A 19705-nucleotide genomic window follows, 5' to 3' on the forward strand; every position below is an offset into this window, starting at 1 on the left:
CCGGCAATGAGAACGACCGTCACAAACCAGACTCTTTGAGACGCAGCTCCTTCGGTCCTTGCAGAGAAAATCAGCTGAGGAGGAAGGCATTTAATATTTATCAAACATTATCCAAAAGCAACAATATAACAATATAAATGTTTCCAGTGTGGTTGAGATCGGAGATAAACTGTCTTAATCAGCCTTCTTACTTTTGTAAGGGCAACGTTTCACACAGTTCTCATCAGTTCCATCGGGGCAGTCTCTCTTTCCATCACAAAGCCGTGTTGGGTTGATGCATAAAGAAGAACCTGGACACTGAAATGAAGGACTGGTGCAGGATGGTTTGGTAAGCGACTCAGTAAAGGGTGTGACAGGTAAAGTGTTTTCATCTATTCGGACAGTTTCTGTAGCAGTGGTAGGGGCAATCGTTGCAGCATCTAAAAAAATAAAAATACACCACACAACAGTAAATTAATGTTTAAAGTTACTTTTCAATCACATCAAAATAGCATAGCCATATGATTAAATTAGGATTAATTACCAAAAATATAAGCCTCAAGTCCAAGATTTCTGGACAGTGCAGAAAACATGCTTGCTTCAAACCTTACGAAAGCAACACCTACCACATCCTACTTCATCTGAACCATCTGGGCAGTCTCTCTCTCCATCACAAACGTGACTGAAGAGAACACATCCAGTGCCATCTCGACAAAGTCTGGAGCCTAGGCGACACTTCAGAACGTTTGCTTGAACTGCCGGAAGCGCTACGCTTTTACAGTCAACCTCATCTGAGCCATCGTTGCAATGAGAGCGACCATCACAAACCAGGCTCTTTGAGACACAGCTTCGACTGTCTTTGCAGCGGAAGTCGTCTAGACAGAAAATTATGGAAAACAAATTAAATTATTATTCCAGACATTTAAAAAACAAAACAATTTAAATAACATTTAAGACCAGGGAAATACTTGACATCTTACATTCAAGACTTACTTTTAGAGGGACATTTTTTCACGCAGTTCTCTTCATCAAAGCCATCAGGACAGTCTTTGCGCCCGTTGCAAAACTGGCTCGGAGTAATGCAGAGGTAAGCAGCAGAACGGGGACAGAGCACAGAGGGGCTGCGGCAGGCCGGCACAGTCGGAGCAGGAGGTGTGGCAGCACGTATGTCGTGTAATGGATAAATATTTGGTTTGGATGTTGTCATGGTCTTCATTTTGGCATCTTGAAGATACAGTAGTAATAACATTGTAAAAGTAAATTAAAAAGGGGAGTTAAATTAGTATTTTTCAAATTACGTAGCCACAAAATGTCCAATCAATTAAATGTCTCTTTCTTCATAAGAACAGAGTGCATCAGTAAATCCCACTGTAACTATGTGTTTTTCAATAAGTGAGATTACATCTTGGAAAACTCACCACATCCCTGTTCATCCGATCCATCCTGACAGTCTTCTTCCCCATCACACAAATGGCTGTATAAAACACACTCTGAACCATCTTTACAAGGTTTTGAACCCATGCGACACTTCCGGACGTTGTTCGGGCAGCAGGTGAAGCTATGCTCAAACAGTCAACCTCATCTGAGCCATCCTTGCAATGAGAATGGCCGTCACAAACGAGATCCCGGAGATTACAATCCTACGGTCCTTGCACTTGAAATCCTCTAAATTGAAAATTAAGGCAGAAATTAAAAAGCTGAAAACCACCATCACGTTATCTATCAATTCAGTGGTGAATTTGTTTACTACACAGATTTTGAGGTACATTGCCTGTTCCAACAAAAAATGTAAAAGTTATATTGATACTTTACCTTTAGATGGACATGTGGTACACAAAAATCCTCATCATCTCCATCAGGGCAGTCCTTTTTACCATCACATAGCTGGGTATGTGAGAGGCAGATTGATGTATGTCGGCAGCACAGAAGGTTCCTGCAGACTGGAGTGTTGGGCACTATGGAAAAGATTTATAATAATAATATAATTGGCATAAAGAAAATTAAGTTAAAGTCAGATAAAAATGTGGCTCTCATATAGAATCCTTTACCACAAATTGCAATAAGCCAATAATGATCCACCTTGACTGAATCAGAAGCGTTTGTGCTTTTAAAAAGTAACCTGCAAGCATGAGCATAATCACCCAGTGTAACAGAAAAAACAATCGGTAAAAGCAATTAATGTTAAAAAAAGAAGATCTGAAATTATCTTATCTGTGACATTACATCTTGGGAAACTCACCGCATCCCTGTTCATCTGATCCATCCCGACAGTCTTCTTCCCCATCACACACATGGCTGTATAAAACACACTCTGAACCATCTTTACAAGGTTTTGAACCCATGGACACTTCAGGACGTTGTTCGGGCAGCAGGTGAAGCTATGTAAACAGTCAACCTCATCTGAGCCATCCTTGCAATGAGAATGGCCGTCACAAACGAGATCCCTGGAGATAAACTCCTACGGTCCTTGCACTTGAAATCCTCTAAGATTGAAAATTAAGGCAGAAAATTAAAAAAGCTGAAAACCACCATCACGTTATCTATCAATTCAGTGGTGAATTTGTTTACTACACAGATTTAGAGGTACATTGCCTGTTCCAACAAAAATATGTAAAAGTTATATTGATACTTTACCTTTAGATGGACATGTGGTTACACAAAAATCCTCATCATCTCCATCAGGGCAGTCCTTTTTACCATCACATAGCTGGGTATGTGAGAGGCAGATTGATGTATGTCGGCACAGCACAGAGGGTTCACTGCAGACTGGAGTGTTGGGCACTATGGAAAAGATTTATAATAATAATAATAATTGGCATAAAGAAAATTAAGTTAAGTATGTCAGATAAAACATGTGGCTCTCATATAGAATCCTTTACCACAAATTGCAATAAGCCAATAATGATCCACCTTGACTGAATCAGAAGCGTTTGTGCTTTTAAAAAGTAACCTGCAAGCATGAGCCATAATCACCCAGTGTAACAGAAAAAACAATTCCGGTAAAAGCAAATTAATGTTAATAAAAGAATGCATCTGAATACATTATCTTATCTGTGACATTACATCTTGGGAAACTCACCGCATCCCTGTTCATCTGATCCATCCCGACAGTCTTCTTCCCCATCACACACATGGCTGTATAAAACACACTCTGAACCATCTTTACAAGGTTTTGAACCCATGCGACACTTCAGGACGTTTGTTCGGGCAGCAGGTGAAGCTATGCTCAAACAGTCAACCTCATCTGAGCCATCCTTGCAATGAGAATGGCCGTCACAAACGAGATCCCTGGAGATACAACTCCTACGGTCCTTGCACTTGAAATCCTCTAAGATTGAAAATTAAGGCAGAAAATTAAAAAAGCTGAAAACCACCATCACGTTATCTATCAATTCAGTGGTGAATTTGTTTACTACACAGATTTAGAGGTACATTGCCTGTTCCAACAAAAATATGTAAAAGTTATATTGATACTTTACCTTTAGATGGACAGTGGTTACACAAAAATCCTCATCATCTCCATCAGGGCAGTCTTTTTACCATCACATAGCGGGTATGTGGAGGCAGATTAATGTATGTCGGCACAGCACAGAGGGTTACTGCAGACTGGAGTGTTGGGCACTATGGAAAAGATTTATAATAATAATAATAATAATTGGCATAAGAAAATTAAGTTAAGTATGTCAGATAAAACATGTGGCTCTCATATAGAATCCTTTACCACAAATTGCAATAAGCCAATAATGATCCCCCTGACTGAATCGAAGCGTTTGTGCTTTTAAAAGAACCTGCAAGCATGAGCCATAATCACCCAGTGTAACAGAAAAAACAATCCGGTAAAAGCAATAATGTTAATAAAAGATGCATCTGAATACATTATCTTATCTGTGACATACATCTTGGGAAACTCACCGCATCTGTTCATCTGATCCATCCCGACAGTCTCTTCCCATCACACACATGGCTGTATAAAACACACTCTGAACCATCTTTACAAGGTTTTGAAACCATGCGACACTTCAGGACGTTTGTTCGGGCAGCAGGTGAAGCTATGCTCAAACAGTCAAAACTTCATGAGCATCCTTGCAATGAGAATGGCCGTCACAAACGAGATCCCTGGAGATACAACTCCTATGGTCCTTGCACTTGAAATCCTCTAAGATTGAAAATTAAGGCAGAAAATTATAAAAGCTGAAAAACACTTATTAATTCAGTGGTGGATTTGTATACTACTCACAGATTTAGAGGTACATTGCCTGTTCCAACAAAAATATGTAAAAGTTTATTGATACTTTACCTTTAGATGGACATGTGGTTACACAAAAATCCTCGTCATCGCCATCAGGGCAGTCCCTTTTACCATCACATAGCTGGGTACGTGAGAGGCAGATTGATGTGCGTCGGCACAGCACAGAGGGTTCACTGCAGACCGGAGTGTTGGGCACTATGGGAAAAAAAGTTAAAATAATTGGAATAGAGAAAGTCAAGTATGTCAGATAAAACATGTGGCTTTCATTTAGAATCCTCTACCACAAAGTGCAATAAGCCAATAATGATCCACCTTTGACTGAATCAGAAGCGTTTCTACGAGCATGAGCCATAATCACAACAGTGCAATAGAAAATTCACCAAAATTCAAGTAAAAGCAACATAAATGTTGAATAAATAAAAACATGCATCTGAATACATTGGCTTATCTCCTTTAACAGATTAACTTGGTCTGACCTGTGCGGACATCCTTGAGTGCTGCGATTACACTGAACACATGACCTGTCACAGTCATGTCCTGGATGGGGCTCCCGTCACGCCGGTCCCAAAGCGTCATGACATCATCAGAGAGGGACAAAAGAAAGGGCTCAAAGGCAGCAACGACTGAGCCCGAAATGTTCCATCGTCTGCCAGCTACGTGGCTTCTTTCCAGCAGCAAACTCAATGTTGTCAAACCTGTGAAAAGTAATCTCATTCAACAGGCCTGCACTTTGGCAATACAGAATTTACTCTTAAAAATGTTGTATCCGAAATCAGGTCTGATACTATTCAGCATCACCAGATTCAAAGAAACGATAACTGCCTAACCCCAACAGTCCCTAAAATAAACAACTAATAGACTAAAGACTGAATGTAGCTCACAGCAAATGTCTTCAGTTGATCATTTTTATGTGGACGACATTTGAATATAAAAAAAGGACATGATTAAAGTGTACATGTACTCTTTTAAAGGTTTTTTTTTTTAAGTAATGGTGCACCAGTTTATTAGATGTAGAAAGTGCATGCACTACGACAATCCAAAAAACTGAATTTGAACAAAGTCTTGTTCTTTGAGAAGTTAAAACTACTCTTTAGACAGATCTACTAATATCTTGTTTCTACTTTATTTTCAATCTTTGCAAGCACATCAAATATATTGCACTTATTTGAGTAACAGCTGAAGAGACATTTGAACTTAAAAACATTGTATGACTGATATGAAAAGTAACAGACAAACCTGTCCTTTCCGAGTTCCAGAGCAGACTATTTGCCCGGAGGTCGAAAACGATGTTTCCCCTAACTCCTCCTGCTAAGTGCAGCAGCTCTTTGGCTTTGCTTCCCATCATGCTCATGGTGAGAAATCTGTCTTCCTCCAGCCAGAGGATGCTACCCCTCAGCCAGTCCAGATACAGGAATTGAATTTCCTTTGTTGATTGGTACAGCTGACGGGAGTACCAGTTGTTGGCCGTTGTGGTGCCGATGCTGTTTTGGTCACATGAGACCCAATAAAGGTTCCCACTCCTCTGGTCTACTTTTATCAGACAAACTAAAAAAAACAGGGGGAGTACCGTTGGAAAAGGACATGCATGTGTAGTATTTTTGCTTGCTTAGATTTGCCAGTCAGTTTCTGTTAATTGACAGAGATAATACTGGGATTGCCCTTTCAGTTCCACTAGCATAACATTACTTTCACATGTCTTTACAAGCCAAGGAAAACTCAAAAGCATTTACCTGGCAAAGGTGTTGGTACCAACTCAGTCTTGACTTGGTTAAGACTGGTTCGCTTTATGTGGCCAGTCTGGTTAGCCCAGTATAGCCAGTCTCTGTACCAGTCCAGATCAAATGACAGGATGCCGTCGTCAGTGGTAAACAGCTGGGTTTTAGTGGACTCTTTGTCTCTTAACTCCAGAAGGTTGAGGTTGGTGACAGTAGCATATATAAACCTGGGATCTGTGAGACAAAAAAAAAAAGAACAGATTTTAATGATGCCCTCACTCTTTGTGAGTTGTAAAAGAGAGAAAATGACTCTTAAGCCCATAATGGCAAGAAATAGTATCTGGCAGGATTGGATACAATTTACTTGTCTAACAAAAATGTGGAAAAAGGCATTGAATAAATAACACTGGCAAAGTAAAGTTACGACAAACCTACATTCACATTTCCCATCAAGCAACATCACTTTGGAGTTTGGACAAGCACAGGTGAAGCCGACAGGGTTGCCTTTAGTTAGCTGGCACAGTTGACATGGAGTCTTTACACATGCAGAAGAACCTGATTGATGACAACCAAGACATTTTGAAATGTGAGTGTAAAAGCAGCAGCTACGATGACAAAGAAAGATGTACTTAAACTGATTTGTACTCAAGACGTTATCTGCAGTTCACATTACAGACTTCATTTTAAAAACCAAATATATTGTTTACATTGATCCTACTCCCCAGAGATAAAGTATTGTAAATTGGTATTTATTCAAAATTACCTTAGTGCTAATGAGAACCATAACATCAAAAGTAATCGGAAGACCTATTTTATTTAACAAGTATATTGCATTACCATTAAATATATTGCTCCAAAAAAGTACCTTGTGGCTGCTGTAGCTCATGGTAAACAGCTAATGTTGGCAGTGTGGCTTTTAAGATAAATTGCTTCGGGTTTGGTTGGTTCTGTGGAACCTGCCACAGTGCTTTGTCATCCACCCAGTAGAACAAATTTTCAAACACAGCAAGGCTGCGAGGCAGTCCCCTGTTGAACAGTCCTGTGAAGGAATGCCGTCCAGTCCCGTCCACCTTCGCGGTCTCTATAGACTGAATAAAAAAGAAATTAAAAAAAGTGTTCATGTTTACTGTATATGAAGGATGATCAATTGTTTACAAACTGAACAAAAATCCATTCTGACAACCTAATTAAATCAGCGTTTAGATTATGGTATTATATTCTCATGACAACTAAAGTCATTTCTCCACCCTTTATTTTACACAGAATCCATCACACAGAATTTTTTAATTACAGGGGTCATAACACCCAACATCAGAAAAGGTTACCAATATGTCAAGAATTCTTAAAATTTAAGAGCTTGTAAAAGTTTTATTTCATATTTTATTCATTAATTTAATGTTCAGCACTATTGACTTTAATATATTTAAATGTTGGTACTTTGGGCCAACAAAATATCTAAGTCTACAAATACTGGAGTATGGCAAATTTGATATTTGGAAATTAGTAACTGCTAAATAATAAATTTAATGATGGCTGATTTTAATATAGCTGTTTCAGTTTTGGGGTCCTAGTATTGTGCATGCTGGCTGCACTATAACCGTTTCAGATATTTGAAAAAACAGCCATTGTTTTAAGATTTTCTTTTGGGGGGGGAATGTCGGGGTCAAAACCAAACCCATGGCTGCTGCAACAAGGACTGAGCTTCTGCACGAGGCGTACGCTAAACAGGATGAGATTACCTGGGAGCCACTGTTATTACTGTAGTGAAACCTATGCTTTTCCTACTACGGCAAATCAAAAGGTCTCTTGTGAATAGGCTTACTATGCATAATGCTATGCGTAATTCTGTACATCTACAACATAATGGAATAGAGTAACTCCAGTGTGTATATCTGTTTCTTTCCTAAAGTCACCTTCTTGAAGCCGCTGATCCAGTAAAGCCTCCTGGCAGCCACATCAGCAGTGAGGCTGTGGGGAGACTGAGCCGTGAGAACAGTCAGAGTGCTTCTCTCTGATCCATCCATCCAGGACTTCTCTATCGTCACTCTGTCACCGTGGCCGGCATTGATCCAGAACATCATGCTGGGAGGCAGAGAGGAGGGAAGTTGAATAGGCACTACCCAGTGAATCATCTCTTTGGGTTCATGAGGGCTGTATTTTTTTATTTTCTAAAATTAAACTACTCATTTCAAGACTAAAAAAAAATATATATATTTACTATCAACTGGGGATTATCATTTAACAAGTAATAAAGGCATACCTCTCTACAGGTAAAAGCACCAACTCTAATGGACTGATGTTTTTTCTCAGCAGAGTGGTGTGACTTGTCTCATCAGCTGCTTGCATGTAGATTGACTCCGTCTTCTGATTGGTCCAGAACAGGTTTCCATTCAGCCAATCATAGGCTAGACCCTTGATTCCAGGCTCCCCTGTTAATGAGTTGTTGTTTAGAAATAGTCTTTTTATTCTGCAGTTGGGGGCCAAAATTTGGATGTGAACCAAACGGATTTCATAACATCACATCTTTTGCAAAAATATTAAAAACCCCAGGCTTGTTTTTCATTTACATGAACTGGATAATTTTAAGGGCTTAGAAAACAGACAAGAAAGGGCTTTAAAGGGCCACAAGCCAAATAGGTTGGGAACCACTCTAGTAGACCATCAAAAAGAAAAAAGATGCCAACATTGCAGGCTAAACAAGTCAGTGTGGTAACAGTCTATCCCCATCTTTTGCTTTCTTGTGTTAGTCATTACATACAAGATACTGTATATCTATAAAACTTGTCACCGTTATAATACACACCCAGTTGAACACCATAATACCCCTTTTCAAAAACTAACCAATATAGATTGTCCAGCCGTGCTCTCCATCACTTTTGTAAATGCTGCCATGGTTGTCAGCCCAGAAGAACCAGCCTCGGGCAACGTCAAAAGTCAAGGCCACTGGGTCAGACACTGGAGTGTGGATAACTTCAAACTGTTGAGACTTCACAGTCAACAGGCCGATAGAGCCCCTCAGCACAGTTAGTAATCTGGTAGCATTACCTGCACACATTTGGATTGGGAGTAAATTTCACTTTGTGTTAGTTCACCATCACTTACATACTGGTATAAGGAATTATTAGAGATAAGTGTAGCAAACAAAACAAGTGTTGCAAGTACATACAAAAAAATAAATAAAACTACTTGAACAAAAAAAAAGAGAACCAATATTACTTTGACCATTTTGTAATCCTTTTTTCAGCAATATTTCAAGTGACTATTTTAATGTAACCAGCTTTACTGTTTTTGTTTGAAGTTGAGCCTTTGATCTTGTTGAACTTCTTGCTTTTGTAATTAGCTCAGCCACACCACAGCCCATTAACACGTCAATTATCGCCTGTCCAAGTGTACTTCATAGTCTTTGTTTGATCTTCTAAGAAGATGAAACTAAATTCAGAGTAGGTTCAGGTCATGACAAGGTTTATAGTTGCACGACGTGTGAAAATGCCCCATCTTGTTGTAGTCAACAATATCCCTGCCTCAAGATGAGGTTAAGTTGGTACTAGTCAAGGTCAAGATGTGGAAGTTGATTTTGTACACCTGCCTCATTACCTGTAGCTAGACATGTGGAGCCTCCACTCAGTTTGAAGCCTTCTCTGCAGTGGCAATAGTAGGATCCGACAGTGTTAGTGCAGTAATGCATACAAGGGCCGAAGGGTGGTGCACATTCATCCAAATCTGAGGAGAGAGGGAGTGGGTTTTAGCTTCAAAACGCATGAGCGTCAAAAACATATAGAAACCACTTTAAAAGGAAGCTTCTTTAAACTCTGCATGTTCTTTAATATTTTCTGATTTCCAATAGAAAAGGTGGTAAAGGGTCCAAGGTGGTACTGCCAAGGGCTGGGCCACTCCACTGTGGCCTCTATTTTGTCTCCATTTTCAGTGCTTTTGTAAAGTAATCCTGGCTTCAAAATCAATTACCCCTCAATACTATTTAAAGTGAGTCGTGTGTTATTGTAATGCTCCACACACCTTCGCAGACCGCTCCATTGGGAGAGAGCTTATGGCCATCAGGACAGGCACACAGAGTTCCCCAGGATTCATCGTCACACAGATGGCTACAGCCGCCATTGTTTATGGAGCAAAGACGACCTGCAGGAGGCTCAGTATTACAGAAATCCATGCACCAGAAGCCCATCATAAACTTTATGTTAACATTGCCAACCAACAGTTGAGGTAAATTTGTGACCCAGGTAAAAGCTGTCCCAAACCTACCGCAGGTTATGGGTTCATCACTACCATCAGAGCAATGAATCATTCCATCACACCTCGCGTCAGCACTCAGACACGTCCCCTCAGGACACCGTATGCCGTTCTCACCACATAAACCTGTAAGGGAACAGACAATCAGTATATGAAACATTTAACCATTTATCATACCTACCCTGAGTTAGGGGGCCACACGGTTGGGTCTGACAACCTGTCACTGACTCCGACACTTTTAACACATCAATCCTTACTGTGTTAATCAGCCTCTATGATCATGTTGGGTTATGAATTATTCAAATGATAATGTAGTCATCACAACAATATATCGCATCTGTATAGTAAAATTAAAAATGGCTAAATGAAAAATTAATGATTCAAAAGGAATATCACTTCCCATTTCAGTTTTTACATGAGTGAGTATGTGTTGCAGACAGAAACCATAGTGAACAAACTGTAAAAACACAATCATATCTTGTGCCCGTTGTTGTTAACTAAAGAGACCAAAACTGTTTTTTGTACCAGGCTGTAAACATGTTTATTTCTTCTGTAAATTGGGCATTTTAAAAATGGGGTTTATGGGGATTGACCATTTTGGAGCAAGCTTCAAGTGACCACTCAAACTGTATTTTTCAGCACCAGAGGTTGCCCCAGTTCTACATTTTAAAATGACTAACTGTACAAATTTATAAAAAAATGGTAACATGTACAAAGACAAGTTTCAGTTTCTTAGTTTGTTTTCTTACAAAATGTATTTAGCAAAGTTAGTTTATAAATCATTTTGTTAAAGACGAGGCTGGACTGGAGACATCTCAAAGAATGGTTATCTCAATACCTGGAAGAATTAAAAAAAAAAAAAAAAAACGTTTTTACAGTTGATACAGGAGAATGGATAAATAAGAAAATGCAAGTTTTTGTAATTTTGGTGAACTGCCCTACACACCGACACTTATTTTCTTGCAACATAGCATTTAACCCTTCATCTTTCTCACCACAATCGTCTTCATCAGAGTTGTCCAGGCAGTCATTCAGTCCATTGCAGCGCAGCTCTTTGGGGATACAGATGTGGTTTTGACAGGTCCAGTCAGAAACCAAACAGCCCTCTGTAGCTGCACAGTTCTCCTCATCAGAGCCGGTTGGACACTGGATTTGGCCATCACAGCGGGCTGACGCATCAACACAGCCGACAGAGTCAACACAAGAAAACTGACCCGGCGGACATTCATGAGAGCCTGGAAGTGCTGGAAGACAGAAAATAAAAGGTTTCTTTTATTCTATCTCTTTAGGTACAAACATTCATCATTTTATTTGTTTAAAAAGTAGCTTTCTCTTACACTAACAGACCTTTGAATCAACACAGCCAAACAAACCACTGGTGACATGACAATATTTAACCTTCCGTAGTTCCACAATAAAACCTAGTCTGTCAAGATGGACATTTTAAATGACTCAAAAATCAACGGTTTTGCTTCTGCTGTCTTGTACAACTTTGTGCTACCTTTGGTTGTAAACTTTTTAAAAGTTTAATTATTTACTAAACTGTGAACTACAAATTAACCTATAATTTATACCTATAGTTGATGCTGATACTATTAAACCGCAATGTCCTCTTAAATTTGGCGTTAACCATTTCAGACTTGTTTTGTTCTCCATCAAACAATGTGGTTGAAAAGTGAATGAATAAAATGAATGAATGTTAACAAGCAACTAGTCATCAAACAATTTGAACAGTGTAATAGGGCAAAGTGTGCAGAACAGTTCTTTTGCACAGTGACAGTAAGTATACCCACCAGTGCAATCCATTTCATCAGATCCATCAAGACAGTCTCCATCTCCGTCACATCTCCAGACATCAGGGATACATTTTCCATCATCACACTGCCACTGGCCATGATGGCATCCTAAACTTTGACCTACAAACCAATAGTAGGTCAATTGGACAAATATGAAGTGAAGGGCTGTCACTGGAGGAGAATGAATTGTAGAATTTGTCTACAATTAGAAACCACTTACTAGACTTTCAGGATTTTCAAAAACATACCACAAATTAAGCTAAATTTAAACAATTGTAAGCACTGGTCTACTTATTTCACTAGAACCTACTTATACAAAAGAAAAGCCACAGACAAACGTAACGTTAGCAAACCGAATTACTGCTGAATAAACGTTTTGTGTTAAACTTGTCACAGCAGGCCATCCTCTGGCCTAGGCCTCAAAAGGGCAAACACAAAGACTGGTATATTCAATACTTGCACATGGCCAATTGAATGCTAAAGGAAAGTTAGCTAAAATAGCAATGTTCTACTTTGAACAAGTCTGGCAAATGTCCAAACTGCAACTTCATCCTTTCACCCCCTTTTAAGTTTCTTCTGCCCTAAACAAGTGTAACAGCCTGAACCCACGGGGTCCAGGGGTGAACGCCATTTTGCCTCGTTTCTGTTCAGACCAAAAGAAAACGTCAAAACCCCCCTCTGCATGTTATTTGACATATACGTGTGCTTGAATTATATCATGCAATGCCCTAACACGTAGTAAACCAATTTTACCTCGGGAAATTCTCAGACTTGCCAGGACAATCGACCAAATGAACTGGCGTAAGTCCATCGTGCCCCCGCTGCTGATCGGAACCGACAGCCTGAGAGGAAATGCTCTTATCAGCTTCTACGGCTGCAGGTGCGCGTGCAACGGTCTTTTTACACATCCATGGTCCAACGGTGCAATCGGATAATTCAGCTTCAGTTACCAAAAATTAAAAAAAAAATGAAATTAAATTAAATTAAATAAATTAAAATATGTTGTATACAATATATTGTGATGTAATTCATTATATATTTATTCAGCCTGGTGTTTTTTATGTTCTTTTTTTGTAAATTTACTTGTTTGTTTATTTTTTCTTCATTGGAAGTCATTTAAATGAATAAATCAATTTCTTTATGTATTTGGCACGTGAAATCATGGTCTTAGGCAGTATCCTCATTTAGGATCCTTGTGGTCTCAGGGTCTAAGCTCCTCCTGTCTTTCCAGTTTTATAAGTTTTATCCAGTTTTATGTTCAAAGGTGTGGCTAATAAAACAAAGCAAAATAATTCTCATTCATTATGGCGGACTGCAGTCATGTTTGAGGAATGCTTATCGTCACACACCTCCGATGTATTTAATAATGTTTTTGAAAGTTGATGAGCTAGTGGGCGCGAACGCAGCATTTTGGATTGGGCCAATTAGCGTCTTTCATTTGAAAGAGAGCTGTGCAGGTGCTGTCCTGTCCAATGGCCCCAAGAGAATATGGCAGCAGCCGCTAGTGGCGCTTCGATGGAGACAGCAGACTGCCATGCCTCTCCTCATTTAAAGGTGCAGCCTTAACTGTCCATGGGTGCAGCACGGTTTGCTTCAGCTACTGATGTTACACCCACTTCCAGGGCTTTACAGTGAGGCGATTTTTGCATAGGTGTGGCTATGTTAGGCACGAATTACAAAAAGAATCAAAGCTTTGTAGTTCGCCATCAGCACTTTCTTCTTTCTTTAGATGTCAAGTGAGCAGTTTGACTTATGAATTGGGAACGATCTGCTCTGTGAGCTGGCTTGTCTGATGTCAACAATGTCCCTTTAATGCTGCTGTCAATTATCATAGTCGATTGTTGGTGTTTCATGCAATCTTTTCATTGAAGCTACCCAAAACAGTTGACTCTTGCATCTCACCCAAATATTGAGTTGCAGATCAATGTTATATTCCCTTTAATGCTCTAAATGAGGAGATAAGGCTGTGCGCATTTTGGTTATAGGCGCTTTTACGCACGAAAATTAAACTAACTAAAAGTGTTCCCTTCTCATTCCTAGGATATGAGAGAATGTTGTCGGCGAGATGAACCGCAGCTGTTTATATTTACAATTAGCGTAGTTGGGGATCGAACTCATTCAAAAGTGTTTTTAATTTGTCTTTCTCATAAATTGGATTCATTCCACGGCTTTAATCCGCATCATCGTACGCCCCAGTTGCGGAAGAATTACTCAGATATTATTCTGATAATTTTAATTTCTGATAATATATTATTATTCTCACTGCTTAATTTAATGAAGCGCTACCCAGTGTCAAAATACTCCGTTACAAGTAAAGGTTCTGCATATAAAACGAGACTTAACCCTCTATTGCATGAATTATTTTTTAAACATGGTAAAAATGTCCTTGATGTGTTTTTATTACTCCAGGATGCTTAATAATGCTTGCAAAGATTTTTTTTTTTAAATTGAAGGGGGGTAGTTGGTAATTTGTTGCCATTGGCAACAACGCGCATCGTGGAAAGGCTAAAAATCCATTATTTCTTTAAAAACATGCTTTTATTGAAATAATACCAAACAAATTCAAACTTATGTATCACATGTATAGCCCAATGTGTTTACAGTCAAATAGTTTAGTTTTAATGTAGTTTTGATAATTATTAATATAACCCTGCAATAAGTCTGTCATGTACACCTGAAAGAAGACACGGACGATACAATGTCTGATTAGGGGCAAAATAAGTACAACACACTGACAAACTTACAATTATGAACATATGGCCACTGAAAACATATTTCTGATACATAATCTTCTTTAGGAACTCCATATTTAAACCAGAAGGGATATTGACAATAATGTCATTGGAAACACCGATAATTGAGTGCGCCAACATGATTTCCTTTGGAATAACTCATTTTTTGGTGAGCAATTCATTTACATTAGTGTGTAATTAATAATTTAGAAAATATATTAATTAAAAATGGCTGAAATAACACAATAAAATACATTTTTGTTTTTCTTTGAAAACTATAATTAATTGCAAACATAGTGTTCGAGTAGCTAAAGTTATAGTATTCAATTGAGCCCATTAGGCAAAATGTACACATTTCACGTCAATATTGCAATGTTGCCATATGGCAACAAATTAATTTTAGCCTTTACAGAAAAAATACAAAATTTTAACTGGTTTAAATGATGAAAAATAAAGTGACTTATTCCAGATAACAGTTGAATTTTTTTCTTCAAAGAAATGCTTCTAAAATTGAGAAAAACAACGACATTTTGGCTATCCTGGAGCGTGAGCCTTGGTGTGCACATGTCCAGAAAAGGGGGGGGGGACAGGATTCTGGGGGTATGTGAAGTCATCAAATGGGTACAACTTCAAAATAAAAGACCTATTTACACAATTAAACAAAAAACAATGCATTTTACATGGTTTATTGTGAAAAACACTAAGAAAAAGAATTTGTTGCCATATGGCAACAACATGCAATAGAGGGTTAAGGAGAACTGTAAAACTATTAGTTGTAAAATAAAGCAGGCTACCAAAAGCAAAATGTCATATTTCCTAATAACCTATCACTGGATTATATCAATTAATAACCTGAATCTACAAAGTAACTATAATGTTGTCAACTAAATGTAATGGAGGAAAAGGCCCAATTTGCTTCCGAAATGTAGTGAAGTAGAAGTTTAAAGTCTAAGCATAAAATGAAAATGTACTTACTTACATTACATGCTTGTGTTACATGACAATGTCATTAGTGTACAGGGTTATTTTTTACGTGAAACTCTAAATGTTCAGCAAATTATAGTTTCAAAGAAAAGTTTGTTTCATGTGGTGACAATAAAGAACTCTCAAAGAAGAAGACTAATTTATTGCTAATGGTGTTCTGTGAGTATTTTTACACATCAGGCTCATCAAAATGAATCAAAGCTTTGTAGCTCGCCATCAGCTCTTTATTCTTTCTCTTGAGGTTAAGTGTGCACTTTGCCTTTTAGATGGGCGGCGATCAGCTGGAGTGTTAACGCCAACAATGGTCCCTTCATGCTGCTGTCAGTTATCATCGCAGATTTTAGGATCCCATGGTGTTGTGTGAAATCTTTCCATTGGATCCGTTCAAAATTTTAATTTAGAAAACTCACTGAAGATGAATACGTAGTACCCATGTGTAGAATTTTTTTTTTTGCCATTAGCTCTATTACCATTACTAAAATCTACTTCAGTGTGTTTACAGAAGAAACAGAGAAAAAGAACAATGGAATGGTGAATAAACCTGGTCATATGTTGTCCTGTTCGGATTCAATTCCAAACAAAATGTTATAATGCATTTTATTAGTGTTGTTTGTCTCATTGTCTTTAAGTAAAACTGTATGGCCTTTAGTTTAAACACACATATATTGTTTTTGTTGTATATTTATGGTTATGCTATTTATTAATGTATTTAATTTAAACATGTACATCTGATTAGCACTGAACATATTAAACTGTGCGTTCTTGCGCACTAGATATTATCCAAGTAGGTTATTGTAAGTGTCTGTTTAGGCCCAGTTTTCAAAAAGACAAGATGGTAATGTATAAAGTAAATACAAATTTAACAATGACTAAAATGCATGGAACACATTTCGATTTTCTTCTGCATTATAGTTGTGTCAAATGTTGACCTTATAATCCTTTCCTCGCCCTGTCCAGCATAAAGGGACTTCTGATTAACTCCCCTGTTGCTTCCCCATTAATCACACTAATCTCTTTAACTAATATTATTGTCATGGCTTCTTATCAAAGGGATCTTTAATATACAAAACAACAACAATCAGAGTGGCGATATTACAGTTTTCACACCTCCGCCACTACAAAGACCAAATGGTTTCGATACACAACGACCTTGTCACATGTAAGTCTTTGAGCGCCCCCGTGGATCACACACGCCCCTCAGCCATCCGCGGCCTGACAGATCTCTTCAGAGGACGTTAGGAGAGAGGGGTGTGCTTATAAATCCCAACATCTCACCTGGCTGGAGCATTTGGAATCTACCTCTGGAATAGACAACACCACACCAGGGAATTATGAAGGGACTAGCAGTGGATTTCTCTTTTACGCTTCTTCTTCTGGTGGATTCAGTTCTGGGTCTCGGCGCACACCCCTTTCCTGGGCTGCATCCTGACGCACTGCTCCGTGGGATGGGTGCCGGCTCCAGACACAATGTGCAGAGGCAGCAGGCCAGCAGGCTGCCCTTCTACATGATGCAGCTCTACCGGACCATGCTGACCGACGACCGGGAGAGGACTCCGGCTGCCAGCGTGAGCAACACCACGACGGAGGACAACCCCGGTCTGCACGACTCCGACTCTGTGATCAGCCTGGTCGCTAAGAGTGAGTATACAATTTTAGAAAAAACATATTATTAAACGAAGTTTGGTATTATGGCGTGGCAGGGGTATTCTTAAATTGGCATGCAATGGGTTATGTATTTAAACATAATGAGAACTCTATGCCTGTGATTTCTTTAGATACATACACAGTATGTGAATGTAAATGATGAATGAATGATGTATTTCACTCATGATGTGTTTAATCAAATCTGATGAATGTATTTTCAGACTCCATAGTGGAAATAAAAGCTGTGAAGTCATCACATGTTTACAGAAATTTGTCCTGCTGGCAAATATTGTGCAAGCCCAAAGTCAAATGACAAGTGTGTTCTCCAATAAAGTGCCTTATTCACTTGTTCAAGTCATGAATACTGTTAACCAATTTTCTTTCCTCTCATTTCTTCCAGGCTGCCAACAGATTGGCAAGAGGTGGTCCGTCACCTTTGACATGTCCTCTATGTCTGCAAACGACAATGTCCAACTGGCTGAACTTCGCATCCGCCTGCCTGCCTTCACAGAATCTTCCAGAGCCTCGGTGGACATCTACCACTCCAAGGACCGATGCTCCGGCATGCACTGCCCAGGGAACAAGCTGTTCCTGGGCCGCCTGAGAGCTCATCCCAGTTCCATGGCTTCACCCTCCTCCTGGAAGGTGTTCAACATGACAGAGATGCTCCGTGGCTGGCTGCAGCAGGAGCACTCTTCACAGAAGGTGGAGAAGGATGAGGCTGAGGTAAAGGAGGAGGACGAGCAGGAGCAGGAGGGAGTCCAACACCCTACAGCTGACCGGGTCATGATGGTGGTCTTCTTAAGGCAGAACCCAAACAGCCAGCGAATGCAAACCCTCATCCGCACAGCAGAGCACTCCAAATATGTGAGTCTGGACCGGGAGCGTGTGATGGCTGGTTCTGGTTCAAGGCCAAGGAGCCGCAGGGCCAAGCGGAACTACCACACCCAGCAGCAGGGACACAGAGTGGCTGGAGCTGGAGCTGCTCCACTCAGCAAGCCCACAGAGGAGGAGGAGAAGGGTCCTCTTTGCAGGAAGGTGGACATGTGGGTGGACTTCGCGAAGCTCGGCTGGAGCGAGTGGATTGTCTATCCCAAACAGTACAACGCCTATCGCTGTGAAGGGAGCTGTCCAACACCAATAGATGAGACCTTTACCCCAACCAACCATGCATACATGCAGGTAAGACTGAACATAAGACAAACTCCTTAAATTGTATATTGTAGTGTTGGGTGCAAGTGGGCATACTTATTAATGATACACTAATACCCTACATGTGTTCTAATCAATCATGTTTCTCTCTTTCTCTCTCCAGAGCCTTCTGAAACTTCACCACTCAGACAAAGTGCCATGTCTGTCCTGTGTGCCAACACGCCTGGCACCGCTTTCCATGTTGTACTTTGAGAATGGGCAGATGATCACGAGGCATCATGAGAACATGGTGGTGGAGGAGTGCGGCTGCCACTGAGCAAAAGACATGAAAACCTTTTGATCAAAGGCAAGTTACACCAAAGCTACTGAGCTGTACATTCAGAAGAGTCTTTAGCCACAGGACTGAGTGACTCAGAGGCACAACATGGATGGATGTCCACAGGCACTTTACAGAGATGTCCAGTTTGACACTGGGACAGTGGCTGCTGCTGCATTAGGGCATGAAAGAAGGGAACTACTATACTGCATATCCTGGACACAGCTTTCTAAATTATGGATTTAAAAAATCCATTTTTTGTACAATATATGGTGACCTAAATTGTGCCTAGGAGCAGGTGGATGTGCTATAATTTAGGTCTTTCCAGATGGATTAGAGTAAAGAACGGATTCAGTCAAAATGAAACGAGGAAGAGACAAAAGCACAATTTAAGCCAGCCACCAGACTGACGCACTATAGAAGATTTACAAAAACAGTTGTACACAACAGGTCTTATGTACACACTGTTCTTTTTGTGATTGGACTTTAAAGCCATTGAAAGGACAGATGCAAACTGTTAGCGCTTTTAACTTTATTGAGATGGTTGGGTCACATTGACCCATTTGTTATGTTTACTATGTACAATAAATTATTTCTTATCAACACACAAAGAGTTCTGCTTTTTATGAGTGTTTACAAGAGTTTGAATTAAGCTGTTTTTTGTTACAACAGGAAAAACAAAAAGGTCATTAATTACATCAATCACAACTGCGTTCCATTAAGGTGCGCAAGTTTGGGGATCTTGTGTTGGGCTCGCTGGCTCACTGGCAAGTTTAGTGTCATACCTAAATGGAACAGAGCCATTGTTGAAGGTTAACTTAAATTAAGCATTCCGTTATTTCCATTGCCTAGGAAAGTTCAACAAATATTTGTGAACATGAGCTACTCCCTCT

At 39.6% G+C, this 19705-nt stretch overlaps 2 protein-coding genes across 2 annotated transcripts; one reads left to right on the top strand and one right to left on the bottom strand.

Moving 5' to 3' along the window:
- Positions 1 to 174: 174 nt before the first annotated feature.
- Positions 175 to 12861, bottom strand: LOC116704706 (low-density lipoprotein receptor). The gene is made up of 17 exons (XM_032540322.1): positions 12738 to 12861; positions 11982 to 12104; positions 11184 to 11432; positions 10201 to 10314; positions 9958 to 10077; positions 9538 to 9663; positions 8785 to 8988; positions 8204 to 8372; positions 7857 to 8025; positions 6809 to 7031; positions 6379 to 6498; positions 5959 to 6177; positions 5465 to 5773; positions 4705 to 4923; positions 4277 to 4423; positions 3061 to 3307; positions 175 to 340 (listed from the first exon to the last, which is right to left on the bottom strand). The coding sequence occupies exons 1-17, from the start codon at positions 12793 to 12795 to the stop codon at positions 175 to 177; spliced, it is 2982 nt and encodes a 993-aa protein (XP_032396213.1). The 5' UTR covers positions 12796 to 12861.
- Positions 12862 to 17031: 4170 nt separating this feature from the next.
- On the top strand, positions 17032 to 18981 carry ndr1 (nodal-related 1). Its single transcript, XM_032539118.1, has 3 exons — positions 17032 to 17338; positions 17745 to 18526; positions 18660 to 18981. Exons 1-3 carry the CDS (start codon positions 17032 to 17034, stop codon positions 18810 to 18812), a joined length of 1242 nt encoding a protein of 413 aa, XP_032395009.1. The 3' UTR covers positions 18813 to 18981.
- The last annotated feature ends 724 nt before the right edge of the window (positions 18982 to 19705 follow it).

Source organism: Etheostoma spectabile, chromosome 16 (genome assembly GCF_008692095.1).
Source record: "Etheostoma spectabile isolate EspeVRDwgs_2016 chromosome 16, UIUC_Espe_1.0, whole genome shotgun sequence".
NCBI classification, from domain to species: domain Eukaryota; kingdom Metazoa; phylum Chordata; class Actinopteri; order Perciformes; family Percidae; genus Etheostoma; species Etheostoma spectabile.